Source organism: Ovis canadensis, chromosome X, assembly GCF_042477335.2.
Source record: "Ovis canadensis isolate MfBH-ARS-UI-01 breed Bighorn chromosome X, ARS-UI_OviCan_v2, whole genome shotgun sequence".
In the NCBI taxonomy this organism is placed as follows: Eukaryota; Metazoa; Chordata; class Mammalia; order Artiodactyla; family Bovidae; genus Ovis; species Ovis canadensis.
This window is the reverse complement of record NC_091727.1, coordinates 59,323,300-59,338,650: the sequence shown is the minus strand read 5'-3', so window position 1 is coordinate 59,338,650 and position 15,351 is coordinate 59,323,300. Positions and strand designations below refer to the sequence as shown.

The 15,351-nt window shown below is 35.7% G+C and overlaps 1 protein-coding gene across 2 annotated transcripts in view; it reads left to right on the top strand.

Moving 5' to 3' along the window:
* The window catches only part of RP2 (RP2 activator of ARL3 GTPase), a 54,801-nt gene extending 43,204 nt beyond the window's left edge, over positions 1–11,597 (top strand). For both annotated transcript variants that reach the window (XM_070290197.1, XM_070290198.1), the window contains 2 exons: positions 7,654–7,739; positions 9,198–11,597. In XM_070290197.1, the coding sequence (XP_070146298.1) occupies positions 7,654–7,739; positions 9,198–9,281 (170 nt within the window). In that variant the 3' untranslated portion in view covers positions 9,282–11,597. The remainder of the gene's footprint in view (positions 1–7,653; positions 7,740–9,197) is intronic.
* The last annotated feature ends 3,754 nt before the right edge of the window (positions 11,598–15,351 follow it).

Genomic DNA, 15,351 nt, shown 5'->3' with positions numbered 1-15,351 from the left:
GTGGGTTTCCATTTCCTTCTCCAATGCAGGAAAGTGAAAAGTCAAAATGAAGTCACTCAGTCGTGTCCGACTCTTCGCAACCCCATGGACTGTAGCCTACCAGGCTCCTCCGCCCATGGGATTTTCCAGGCAAGAGTACTGGAGTGGGTTGCCATTGCCTTCTCCATTATATATTCTACAAACACCTAATGCATTGTTCACGTTATTAAACTGTCAGTTTTTTCTTTTTCTCAAGGATTTTGATAGACATTCAAGAACACATTCAATTTATCAGAAGTTGTTCCTCTACAAGAGTTGTCTGCTATTAATCCCCTAACCACAGAAACGCTTCTGGGCATCTAATATCTTTTCAGCAGAAATAAGAAATAAGGTTGCAAGATTATTGTAGTCACTCAGGAGAGAAATATTGTCCAGTAAGTCCATTGTCATGGAAAGAGGTGGAGAGAAGGGAACAAATTCTAGATATGCTTTGATCATTTGTACATAATATCACATATAAAGGCCTTATTTCTATGACTTATATACACTGCTAATCAGCAAAGAGAATCCAAAAGTCCAATAAAAAGAAGCAATGGATATGAAGCATTCACAGTACAAGTAAGTGAGGAACTCAACATCCTTCATTATTAGAGAAATGTAAAATAAAAGGAATATGTAAAATATCCTTCAGTGGGAAAAAATGGAAGTACTTAAGAGTGTGATCTCAGTGTTGAATAACTATACTCTTTTTTTTTCTTTTTTTTTTTTTTTAAATTTTAAAATCTTTAATTCTTACATGCATTCCCAAACATGAACCCCCCTCCCACCTCCCTCCCCACAACATCTCTCTGGGTCATCCCCATGCACCAGCCCCAAGCATGCTGCATCCTGCGTCAGACATAGACTGGCGATTCAATTCACATGATAGTATACATGTTAGAATGTCATTCTCCCAAATCATCCCACCCTCTCCCTCTCCCTCTGAGTCCAAAAGTCCGTTATACACATCTGTGTCTCTTTCCCTGTCTTGCATACAGGGTCGTCATTGCCATCTTCCTAAATTCCATATATATGTGTTAGTATACTGTATTGGTGTTTTTCTTTCTGGCTTACTTCACTCTGTATAATCGGCTCCAGTTTCATCCATCTCATCAGAACTGATTCAAATGAATTCTTTTTAACGGCTGAGTAATACTCCATTGTGTATATGTACCACAGCTTTCTTATCCATTCCTCTGCTGATGGACATCTAGATTGTTTCCATGTCCTGGCTATTATAAACAGTGCTGCGATGAACATTGGGGTACATGTGTCTCTTTCAATTCTGGTTTCCTCGGTGTGTATGCCCAGAAGTGGGATTGCTGGGTCATAAGGTAGTTCTATTTGCAATTTTTTAAGGAATCTCCACACTGTTCTCCATAGTGGCTGTACTAGTTTGCATTCCCACCAACAGTGTAGGAGGGTTCCCTTTTCTCCACACCCTCTCCAGCATTTATTGCTTGCAGATTTTTGGATCGCAGCCATTCTGACTGGTGTGAAGTGGTACCTCATTGTGGTTTTGATTTGCATTTCTCTAATAATGAGTGATGTTGAGCATCTTTTCATGTGTTTGTTAGCCATCCGTATGTCTTCTTTGGAGAAATGTCTATTTAGTTCTTTGGCCCATTTTTTGATTGGGTCGTTTATTTTTCTGGAGTTGAGCTGCAGAAGTTGCTTGTATATTTTTGAGATTAGTTGTTTGTCAGTTGCTTCATTTGCTATTATTTTCTCCCATTCAGATGGCTGTCTTTTCACCTTGCTTATATTTTCCTTTGTTGTGCAGAAGCTTTTAATTTTAATTAGATCCCATTTGTTTATTTTTGCTTTTATTTCCAGCATTCTGGGAGGTGGATCATAGAGGATCCTGCTGTGATTTATGTCTGAGAGTGTTTTGCCTATGTTCTCCTCTAGGAGTTTTATAGTTTCTGATCTTACATTTAGCTCTTTAATCCATTTTGAGTTTATTTTTGTGTGCGGTGTTAGATTGGAAGAATCAATATAGTGAAAATGAGTATACTACCCAAAGCAATTTACAAATTCAATGCAATCCCTATCAAGCTACCAGCCACATTTTTCACAGAACTAGAACAAGTAATTTCAAGCTTTGTATGGAAATACAAAAAACCTCGAATAGCCAAAGCAATCTTGAGAAAGAAGAATGGAACTGGAGGAATCAACTTGCCTGACTTCAGGCTCTACTACAAAGCCACAGTCATCAAGACAGTATGGTACTGGCACAAAGACAGACATAACTATACTCTTTATTTCATTTTTTTAAGTTTTTAAAAATATTTATTTATTTTTGGCTGCACTAAGTCTTTGTTGCTACACAAGGGCTTTCTCCAGTTCTGGCGAGCGGGGGCTACTCTCTAGTTGCAGTGTCAGGACTTCTCATTGCAGGGGTTTCTCTTGTTGGAGAGCACATACACTAGGCACACAAGCTCAGTTGCCTTGCGGTATGTGGGATCTTCCTGGTCCAGGGATCAAACCAGTGTTCTCTGCACGGTTGCAAGGCAGATTCTTAACGACTGGACCACCAGGGAAGCCCTTTATTTCAGTTTTAAAGAAAGCTTATGGAAGAAAAAGTTAATTTTAATTTTTATTTTTTATATTCATCCTACTGTTTTAAACTTTTTACCATGGTTATTTCTAAATATTTTCATTTACCATTTTTTTTTGTTTCTCGTGTCGTTTATGCAGGGCTTATTTTCTCCTTTTTTGATAATACAAGCTTCAACACAAGTGTAATGAAAGTTCTGGACAAGCCTTATTCACAATCTAAGAAATGTAGCATTGTTTCCTCCATTTCTTCTTCTTCTTACTCCTCTTCTTTCTTTTCTCCTTTTCCCCCCTCACTGTTCCTCCTTCTCCACAGTTGCAGCATTTCCTACTGGTTTTCTTTATTTTGTTCCTCTTCTTTCTTTTTTACTGCCCTTCTCTTCCCTCCCTTCTCCCTGAATTATGCATTATTTCTCTTTCCCAGATTCTTACATGACTTCAAGAGAGCTTCTCAATAAAAGAGGGAATCAGTGTGATATATGAACTATTTTTCTCAAAGACTATTAGTCAAATATTCTTTTTTAACTTTGGAAAAAAAATTATTTAACAGTTACCATGCCCTCCTAACTATATTTCTGTATCAAAAATGAAATTAACAATTTATAGTAAGCTCTCTGTACATCTTTTCTGAAATAATTTTAAAATTATTGAAATAAATGTAAAATGTCATTTTCAGAATCCTTTTTAGAATGTGTTTTCCTAAGTAGAGAGAGATAAATTGAGTCCCCTGATGATCTTGGCATTCTGCCTTGAGACAATTGCAGACTTAAGTTTCAAGAAAAGTGATACCAGGAAAACCTGATGGTATCCTTCAATTGAAAGGAATAAGATCAGTTTCTCTGGGTGTAGGCAGATGGGTTTTATAGGAAATAACAGTGAGGAGCAGCTTTACAAGAAATAACTCTAAATTTCTGCTTAGAGTTCTCTTAATTCTGTTGAGTATTAAGCTGTGCATGTGTAGGGTAAAACCAAGTTTCTTCTGCAATTCTTTTTCGTGTTCATTGTCCTCAGGTTCTTTCTGCAGTTCTTCTTTTTCACATTCATTGTCCTTCTGTGGTACAAATTGATCCATATGTGTAAGAATTGGAACCTTAAGTGTCAACCAGGGACTTCCCTGGTGGCCCAGTGGCCAAGATTCCACACTCCCAATGTAGGGGGCCTGGGTTTGATCCCTGGGCAGGGAATGAGATCTATGTGCCACAATTTAGAGTTCACATGCTGCAACTAAGACCCAGAGCAGCCAAATAAATAAATAAATTTTTAAGTGCCAACTAGAAAAATATATCCACAACCTAAATGTTAAGAGTTGTGTTTTATTTGGGTGGGAAGTTTTAGGACTTCAAGCCTGGGAGACAGCATCTCAGGTAATCCTGAGACAACTGCTCCCTAAACTGTCCATTATTTTTAGAACAATTAAAAATAAGAAAAATATAGACATATTTTACTGGAGGTTTTAGAGCATAGGAATGCCATGGTCCCTTTAAAATGTAGCTTTTATCATTCTGGTCCCTCTAAGAGTAAAACGGAGAGACCAGCTGGGAGGCTGTTGCTGTAATCTAACTGAAACGTGATAATGGCTTGTTCCAAGGTCATGTTAAATAACACAGAGTTCATTAGATAGGATATCCAGAAATCATTTTTGTTTACTTCAGAGTCTCACATTTTTTTCATGATAGTTCGAATATTTAGATTTAAAGCTACTGCAAGCTATTTGATAAGACACTCACATTAAAACACTGAAAACATGACCAGTGATCTTCTTGACCTCATAATTCAGTTTGAAATAATCACTTGAAGTAATCACTTTGAAGTCATTGTAGTCCTCATCATTAGATGACTGGAGATGACTGCTACTGCTGCTGCTAAGTCGCTTCAGTCGTGTCTGACTCTGTGCGACCCCATAGACGGCAGCCCACCAGGCTCCCCCATCCCTGGGATTCTCCAGGCAAGAACACTGGAGTGGGTTTCCATTTCCTTCTCCAATGCATGAAAGTGAAAAGTGAAAGTGAAGTCGCTCAGTCGTGTCTGACTCCTAGTGACCCCATGGACTGCAGCCTACCAGGCTCCTCCATCCATGGAATTTGCCAGGCAAGAGTACTAGAGTGGGGTGCTATTGCCTTCTCTGCTTCAGAGATGACTAGAACTGCTTAAAAACGGCATTGTTGGTGGTGTAGATTTTTTAAAATCTAGGGTAATGCACACATGTTAATCAAAATTGATATCCTTGTCCACCTTTTTGGTTGATGTTTCTTTGTTGGCAAATTAAGTCACTTATCAGAAGTTCTTAATGTTCTATTCAAAGGATAGCAACCAAGTTACGTACTTGGGTAATTCTACCAAAACTGTATTTCCAAATTACAGATTTTATTGTCTTTGTAGAATACAAGAACTTTCAGTAATAAATGTCTGACTTTATATATATATAGTGTGTATATATAATATATGTGTTTATGTGTATATATGTATCTCTCTCTCTCTATATATATATATATATGTATCTTTTAGTGATCCTGAATAAAAGCATATTCCATTCTACCTTGGATTTTAAAATTTAAAAACTAAAAAACTAAAAAAAAGAAAAACTTTCCATTCTCTGCAAAACTGGAAACCGTACATTATCAACTTTTTCTTTTTAGTTCAATATTTATTCAGTTTAAAATGCATTTTTAAACTCTTTTTTGCAAATTTCTCTATGTACTATCTCTACTGTAAAGTAGCTTCCAATGACTCCATGTGTACCCATACCTAATCTATATTCTTTTCTGCTGAAGTATTTTAATCAAGTTTTGATATGTCCTGTCATTTCATCCCTAAACATTTCAATATGTGTCCTAAACAAAATGAAGTTAAAAATGACTGTTTTCTTTTTAAATAAAGATATAATTTATATACTACACAAATGTTCTCCTAAGTGGTATGTATTATCACATCCAACATGATTAACAATTTCTTAATATCTACTGATTAGTCCATATTCAAATTTCCCTAATTGTCTAAAAACATTCTTTATGTATTTTTACAATTAATTTGATCCAAATCTAAAATTGGCCTCCTCACTCACTGGATATGGTTGTTTTGTATCTTATATCACTCTTAACCAGAAACAGGTATTCCCCGTCCCCTGTTTGTTTCATGCCTTTGTCTTGTAAAAGAAACCTGGTCAATTGTCCCATAGTATGCATGGGTTTGTTTAATTTGTCCTTCTGTAGTTCTTGTGGATTAGAAGTTAAATCAAAGCCTTGTTTACACTCAGGTTTAAGGAGTTTTGGGGGGGGAGTGGAGGGTAAGAATATTTCACAGGTTGTACTCTTTTCTGTAATGAGAACGCACATAATGTTTGATGGTTGTACTTCTAGTGATGCTAAGATTCTTAGGCTCAGGTGGTGACAATCTTTTTATTGTAGTTTCCTGTCAGTCTTCCCTGTGGGATGCTAAAGCCATTGATGATTGTTGCCTGATCCAGTTATTTTATTAACAGTTTCAAAATGATCATTTTCTAATTGTGTCACTACCTCTGCATTTATTAATGGATATTAACAGAACTTCTTGTACACTGAGCTATTTGACTAACTTGAAATATGCTTCATATCAGAAATGCAAAGTAAATAAAGGAAAAATCATTAAACATCCATTTTCAGAGTAAAAAGTTGGTGCCCTCACAACGTTCAATGGTGTCCAATGAATTTTGTTTGTGTCTTTTTTGAATGTTTTGAGCTCATGACTTTATGTGTTCAGTATGTTTTAATAAGTTTCCATCATTATTCCTTCTGATCTCACTATGTATCATCTTTGGCCATTAGTAGCCTCTTCAAGCTGGCTCCTATATCCTTTTGATAAAACCCTATTGGTCTTTGATAGCCTGATTGTTTTTTGGCTCAACAGGACATTCCAGGTTGATCTTACTCATTTCTTGCCTCAGACATAGACTCATCCATTTTTTTTTTTCTGAGAAAATATTCCTCAGTTATCTTCTTTACTCAGCACCTATCTTGATCTACATACTGTGATGCTGCCAAAACTCAAACTTGTTCAGTGTATCTAATTGTATAGTTGACTGTGACATAGCCTGCCTTTTCTATATTTGTTGTCTGTATTAAGTCACAAGCCCTTTTCTCTCCTTCTTGTGCCTTGTTCTGAGGCACATGTCTACATTCATCTTAGTATTTCATTCCTTAATACTTCATTAGCCTCCCTTGTTCCATATTGTTTAATAGATTTATGTCTTTTTTCAAGAAATTTGTAATTTCCTGGAGGTCAGAACTTCTACATTACTGGGAGATAAAGAGCAAATCTATTAGGAATATAACTGAAAAAATTGAATTGAATTGAAAGGCTTGTTTTGTTTGGCTCACTTATGGCCATGTTTGTCAATAACTTGACACCAGTAGTGCCAGTGCTACATTTAAATCCCAGCCCAAACTGAATCACTAATCTTTACGCCAGAATTTTAAGTACAGGTGGTTTAAAAGTAATCAAATTAAGTATGGAAAAGGAGGCACAAATGTTCTATCCAGAGAATTAAAAAATAAAAGCTTGTTCTTTGGTTCTAAAATATAGTTTTATGGTACATTCAAGAAAACACTTTCAGATGATCATGACTTTTGGTACCTGGCCTCAATTCCTACTTGGCTTAGCTTCATTACTGGTGGCCCAAAACTTGGCTGTAAGTGGGAGAGTTGGAAGAAAGACTGGCTGCCTGGCAACATGACTTGAATAGCTTTTGATCTTATTTGTCATTTTATCAGCTATTTTTTATATTGCTAAATGGGTGGACTTTTTATAGTTTTCATAGAAGAATGAAAGCCAGAAAAGCCAGACTATTTACAACACTTAAAAATGTGACACTAGACCTGTAATGGCACTGACACTATTTGTCATGTGATAAAACTCTATGTTAATTTGTTTTATGATTAGAGTAAGAAGTAGCTGAAGTGATGTGTCCTATCTGTCTACTCTCTTCTTTCTTTTCTCTTACCCCCAAAGAAAAGGCTGTAGATTTTTCAAGGAAGAATAAGAAGATTAATTTGAGAATAGATTTGTGTTCATGATAAGACAACACTTCCTTTTTGCTTATAGGTCCTGTTATTGCCTTGGAGTTCAATGGAGATGGCGCTGTAGAAGGATGTCAAGTTATTGTCAACGAGACATTCAGGGGGACCAAGGTACAAGATACTGTTGAGTATATTTCAATCAAACCTTTCATTTCCTTCTCTTTTCATTACAATTAAATAGTACTTTTAGCACATCATGATTTTTAAAACTTTGGTAAACAATTGAGAACTAAGCTTTGGTTTTTCCTTGCCAAACTGAAATTTTAATAGCTTAAAAATTTACAAAGTGTCTACATGTTAAAAATCTCAATCATACATGTTTCTAAAGTCAAATGTCTCACCAAATGTCTCTTCAAGTTCTTCCTTTTTAAAAAATAGTGATATGTTGGGACTTCTCTGGCGGTGCAATGGTTAAAAATCTGTGCTTCCAGTGTAGGCAGCATAGGTTTCATTCCTGGTCAGGGAACTAAGACCTCACAAGCCACACAGTGTGGCAAATAAATAAAAATAGTGATATGCTGAAAATGTTACATTTCTAAGATTGTATACTTTAAATGGACAAGCCTATTGCTCAGTGTTCACTTTTATTTGCTTCAGTAATGCTTCATGGAAACTTGAGCTATATCTAGAAATCATTACATGTAGGTATTTTCTAGATGTGGTTGATGAGTCTAAGAATTTCAATTTTTAACTTAATATAGCTTAGAAACAAACATATAAGATGATTAAATGAGTATACGTAACTTTTTAAATAAATATCTGAGAGGAAACGTTTGGTTTTGTAGTCTGATTTAGCTTATGGGCCTTTGAATTTGCACAATTTAAAGTACTTTGTCTTTTGTCTCATTTGATCATTGCAACAAGTACTAAGGGAGAGGGCAAATATAATCAGATTGAATAGAAAAGGAAACAGAGAGAAAATGTTTATATGATTTGGAGCTTTTAGATCTGAATGAGTTATAGATTATCTAATCCAACTTTCTCATTTTACAGATGTGGAAATGGAGCCCAGAGAGGTTGATTAAATTGTCAGCGTCATTCAGCTAGTTATGATCAAGATAAATAGAACTCAGGTCTCCTCTGATTTCTGGCAGACATTTATAAAAGCTGTTTTTGAAGGGTTCTATTGAGTACTGCTTTGTTGATGTTTGGAAAATAGTTAATTTAAAATTAGTAAAATATCTTTAGCAGCTTTGAAAAAAAATATCAAGTTTTGCTTCTTGGTCTATTGAGATTTTTATTAGAAAATAAAAGAAATTAAGAGTTCTTTACATAAATCTCTTTATTCAGTAGCTTTCATAATATTGGTTTACATATTTTAAAAACTGAAATTCCAAGAGTAGTAAAATACAACCAAAGCATTATAAAGCAAAGACTTTAATTATATCATAAATGCTTTAAAAAGAGCTCCATTTATATCATAGCTAATTGAAACTATATTGCATGAATTCTACAGAAAATCCAGAATTTCTTTTAAATAGCAAGCTTTTGACTGTTTTGTGGAGGATGTGGGCTTTGGAATTTGGGGATTACTAATACATTATTTTTTTCCTCTTACATTTAACGTAGATATTTGTATCAGAAAGCAAGGAGACGGCACCTGGAGATGTAGACAGCTTCTACAATTTTGCTGATATACAGATGGGAATATGAAGTGCAATGCAGAACCAAGGACTTCGTATTAAGCCCTTTTCAATTTGTGCGTTAGCAATGGCTTTTTTTTTAAAACTGATGCTAAAATTGTTAAAGTCATTTTTAAAATAAATTGTTGAATGCTGCATCATTTACATGAGATTTGGAAAGAGTTCATTTTAAATTAAATAGTTTTAATCAGCTTAAAACCCACTTAACCCAGTTCAGTGAGATTGTAGGTTTTCTCTGCATATGATACTGTTATTAGAAAACAGAAGTGATTAGCAGTTCATTATTTTAATCCTAATTAAACGTTCTTTCAAATCTCTAATTTACACTTTACTCAGTACTCTATAATACTTGTTTGAGAATATCTTCCATTTTCTTTTTTAATTTAGAAGGATTTAATAGCTGATCAGTTAAAATGAACCTGTGTACATTTTTCATGTATACATATCCAGTTAAATATTTGCTTCCTAGTTCCATAATATGGAAAATGAGATTTTGTATACAGAGTTGACATAATACTTTGTAAATTGAATTTTTTAATTAATAGGTATTTGATAACCAGTTTTGCAAGTAACATGTTGGTATAACTGTTTAAAGACTAAACAGTTGTATGCTTATTTGAATATATTCCACATTGTTTAGTTTTTTAATAAAACTGTTAGATGACTTTTCTGCTTCCTGGTAGGAAAAGGTATATGGAATAATGAAACTATAGAAGCCCAATCACCAGCAGTTCACAAAGGTGATTACTGTTTTATCAACTCTTATGAGCTATTAGAATTAAAACAAAACCTTGCAGCATTTTTATGTAAGAAATACTTAAGCATCTTGATGAATTATGCAGATTGTTAAGATGCTAGATAAATTCCTATCAATCAATGTTCAAGTCTGATAAAAATTATTTTGGTTGCTTTAAAGCATTATTTTCCAAATCAACCTGGACGTAATAATTTACCAGGGGGCAGGAGGGAGCTACTCATTTAAAAATCCACATTCTTGGACCAGTCCTTAGGTGCATCGATTCAGTGCCCAGGGAAAACTGATTTGAGAGGGTTGTTGTAATGTAATCAGAAGATTTTGATAGGTTGATCTTGTGAGAAGGGACTGAACCTGCCATCTACATCATGTGCTGTGTGCTTAGTTGCTCAGTTGTGTCTGACCCTTGCAACCCCATAGACGATAGCCTGCCAGGTTCCTCCATCCATGGCATTTCCCAAGCAAGAATGCTGGAGTGGGTTGCCATTTCCTTCTCCATACAGAGTAGCTAATTGGAAGTTAGCTTTCATAGGTCTATTTTTAAATTTAATTCTATTTTGATAAAACTAAGACTGAAAAAAATCACTTGTAAAAATTCCTCTTAAAATTGTAACTAACAATTTATTTTCATGTTTGAACTCTTTGTGGATATTTTCAGATTCATTTACAACTACTGTATTGTATGTCCAATGTTCAGAAATAATACATTAAAAGACTTTTCACTTTAAACTAATAAGTAATGTTGACCACCTACCCTGTGCCTCACCTTGTATTAGCATCATATCATTTCAGTCTTTTTACAAGAGCATTCTATATTACATAACCTCTCACTAAAATCAAAATGATTTTATAAGATGCAAATAAAAATCAGTGATGGATTTAATATAATTTTGATCATAATTTACAAATGAGCTTTGCCAAATAGCGGTCAGAGGGCATTAATTTTTCTCATAGATAAGCTAAATTAAGCATATTCTTTCTGATCATAATTATATTATTAAATCTCATTATTCACAGTTTTAAAAATCATAATACTTTTTGTCTTCCAAAAATATAGTACAATGTTATGCAACGCTATAGACTGAGTTCTTTATCTATGGTATTTTAGCAAAAACTCAGGAATATTACATATAAGGCAGATGCTAATTTAAAAATTTCCACTAAATTTAGTGTCTATTAACCAAAGCCTAAAATTTTATACTCTTCAGTTAGGTAAGAGCTTTTACCCAGATTTAGTTTGTCTTTTAGGACAGTTTTTGCTTCTGAATGTTTGAAAAGATTTTTAAAAATAAGTAGTACTATGTTGTTGTTTCTATCACCTTAAACCTTGATTATGATTAGTATTATACATTTTATTTCTGAATAGCTTTTGGATTCATGCAAATGTATTAGCAATGAAAACAGTAATTTTATTAAGCTTATAGATGTTTGACATTATATTAGCTTATTTCTCTTGTGTCAATAGTACTGCTTTTTACTTCTATATATTTATGTCTAGCTTTTGTATGTAATTTATCTAGTGTTTATAAAATGTGATTTGTAATAAATATTGTCAAAATGAAGTTGATTTAACACTAATTTTTGAAGAGCACTTCTATAGTATAAATTTATTCATATGTGTACCAAAATTTGATCATGACACAACTTTTTTAATGATAAGAGTAAAATACAGTGGTCTAATCTGTCTTATATTAGTGAGAAATGAACTGTATGCCATGTTGTGTGTACAAAGCTCTCTGGAGAAATGCAGAGGAAGTAGAAAACTTATTTTAATCTGAGGAATTTCCAGTATCATGTTCCCTTTGTTAAAAGATACATTTTGTTATGATTGAATACTTACTAAGATTAGGCATGTTTTTCTTCCATATTTGAGAAAATAGCAAATTGTGACATACTTTCAGATTTATTCAAGTAGACCTTATTTTTAAATTACTACCAAATTTACCAGCCTTTCTATCTAGCTTCTCCCTCTCCCAGCCCATAAATCAGAGAAACTTCAGATTGGTGAGTTTTTAAAATAACATTTATTATTATTATTTCTATGTATAAAGCTTCTACATGTACATTTAGAGCATTAGGGGAAAAAAACAGAACTGCACAAGACAGCAGCAAAAATTACTTCCTGCTTATTGGATAATTCTTGCTGTGCTGAGTTTAAATTTTTTTTCTCATTTTTAACTCTGTTTTCCATAGGAAGAGAAGATATTGTAATTAGGGTATGATTCTCCTTCAAAATCCATTCTAGAAAATATTTCACCCTTTAAAAGTATAATCTTAAAAACTCAAATTTCATTTTAATTTTAGTATTGAAAACTTTTTTTGTGAAAATGGTTTTGGGTTTCTTTTTTGGTAGAGTGTTTGAGGAGGGGAGATGATCCCCTGGAGAAGAGAATGGCTACCCACTTTAGTACTCTTGCCTGGAGAATTCCATGGACAGAGGTGCCTGGTGGGATACAATCCAGGGAGTCACAAAGAGTCAAACACAACTAAGTGACTAACATACTTCATACACACCTTAAAGTTGGAGAAGCTTTGTCCTAGACTATTAGCTCCTCAAGCACTAAAATCAAGGCTTAGAAACCTTTGTATTCATAGAGAGTAGCTTAGGGTCCAGGGAAAGTGAAAGTCGCTCAATTGTGTCCAACTCTTTGCTACCCCATGGACTATACAGTCCATGGAATTCTCCAGGCCAGAATACTGGAGTGGGTAGCCTTTCCCTTCTCCAGGGGATCTTCCCAACCCAGGTATCAAACCCAGGTCTCCCACATTGCAAGCAGATTCTTTACCAACTGAGCCACAAGAGAAGCCATTAGGGTCCAGTAATGTGATCATTGGAACTCTCTTGCTTTTTCCATGATCCAGCGGATGTTGGCAATTTGATCTCTGGTTCCTCTGCCATTTCTAAAACCAGCTTGAACATCAGGAAGTTCACGGTTCACGTATTGCTGAAGCCTGGCTTGGAGAATTTTGAGCATTACTTTACTAGCATGTGAGATGAGTGCAATTGTGCAGTAGTTTGAGCATTCTTTGGCATTGCCTTTCTTTGGGATTGGAATGTAAAATGACCTTTTCCAGTCGTGTGGCCACTGCTGAGTTTTCCAAATTTGCTGACATATTGAGTGCAGCACTTTCACAGCACCATCTTTCAGGATTTGAAACAGCTCAACTGGAATTCCATCACCTCCACTAGCTTTGTTCGTAGTGATGCTTTCTAAGGCCCACTTGACTTCACATTCCAGGATGTCTGGCTCTAGGTTAGTGATCACATAATCATGATTATCTAGGTCGTGAAGATCATTTTTGTACAGTTCTTCTGTGTATTCTTGCCACCTCTTCTTAATATCTTCTGCTTCTGTTAGGTCCATACCATTTCTGTCCCTTATCGAGCCCATCTTTGCATGAAATGTTCCCTTGCTGTCTCTAATTTTCTTGAGATCTAGTCTTTCCCATTCTGTTGTTTTCCTGTATTTCTTTGCATTGATCACTGAAGAAGGCTTTCTTATCTCTTCTTGCTATTCTTTGGAACTCTGCATTCAGATGCTTATATCTTTCCTTTTCTCCTTTGCTTTTCACCTCTCTTCTTTTCACAGCTATTTGTAAGGCCTCCCCAGACAGCCATTTTGCTTTTTTGCATTTCTTTTCCATGGGGATGGTCTTGATCCCTGTCTCCTGTACAATGTCACGAACCTCATTCCATAGTTCATCAGGCACTCTATCAGATCTAGGCCCTTAAATCTATTTCTCACTTCCACTGTATAATCATAAGGGATTTGATTTAGGTCGTACCTGAATGGTCTAGCGGTTTCCCCTACTTTCTTCAATTTCAGTCTGAATTTGGTAATAAGGAGTTCATGATCTGAGTCACAGTCAGCTCCTAGTCTTGTTTTTGTTGACTGTATAGAGCTTCTCCATCTCTGGTTGCAAAGAATATAATCAGTCTGATTTTGGTGTTGACCATCTGGTGATGTCCATGTGTAGAGTCTTCTCTTGTGTTGTTGGAAGAGGGTGTTTGCTATGACCAGTGCATTTTCTTGGCAAAACTCTATTAGTCTTTGCCCTGCTTCATTCCACATTCCAAGGCCAAATTTGCCTGTGACTCCAGGTGTTTCTTGACTTCCTACTTTTGCATTCCAGTCCCCTAGAATGAAAAGGACATCTTTTTTGGGTGTTAGTTCTAAAAGGTCTTGTAGGTCTTCATAAAACCGTTCAACTTCAGCTTCTCAGCGTTACTGGTTGGGGCATAGACTTGGATAACTGTGATATTGAATGGTTTGCCTTGAAGACGAACAGAGATCATTCTGTCATCTTTGAGATTGCATCCAACTACTGTATTTTGGACTCTATTGTTGACCATGATGGCTACTCCATTTCTTCTGAGGGATTCCTGCCTGCAGTAGTAGATATAATAGTCATCTGAGTTAAATTCACCCATTCCAGTCCATTTTAGTTCGCCTCTTGAGAAATCTGTATGCAGGTCAGGAAGCAACAGTTAGAACTGGACATGGAACAACAGACTGGTTCCAAATAGGAAAAGGAGTACATCAAGGCTGTCTATTGTCACCCTGCTTATTTAACTTATATGCAGAGTACATCATGAGAAACGCTGGGCTGGAAGAAACACAAGCTGGAATCAAGATTGCCGGGAGAAATATCAATAACCTCAGATATGCAGATAACACCACCCTTATGGCAGAAAGTGAAGAGGAGCTAAAAAGCCTCTTGATGAAAGTGAAAGAGGAGAGTGAAAAAGTTGGCTTAAAGCTCAACATTCGGAAAACGAAGATCATGGCATCTGGTCCCATCACTTCATGGGAAATAGATGGGGAAACAGTGTCAGACTTTATTTTGGGGGGCTCCAAAATCACTGCAAATGGTGATTGCAGCCATGAAATTAAAAGACGCTTACTCCTTGGAAGAAAAGTTATAACCAACCTAGATAGTATATTCAAAAGCAGACATTACTTTGCCGACTAAGGTCCGTCTAGTCAAGGCTATGGTGTTTCCTGTGGTCATGTATGGATGTGAGAGTTGGACTGTAAAGAAGGCTGAGTGACAAAGAATTGATGCTTTTGAACTGTGGTGCTGGAGAAGACTCTTGACAGTCCCATGGACTGCAAGGAGATCCAACCAGTCCATTCTGAAGGAGATCAGCCCTGGGATTTCTTTGGAAGGAATGATGCTAAAGCTGAAACCGCCGGTACTTTGGTCACCTCATGTGAAGAGTTGACTCATTGGAAAAGACTCTGATGCTGGGAGGGATTGGAGGCAGGTGGAGAAGGGGACGACAGAGGATGAGATGGCTGGATGGCATCACCAACTCAATGGA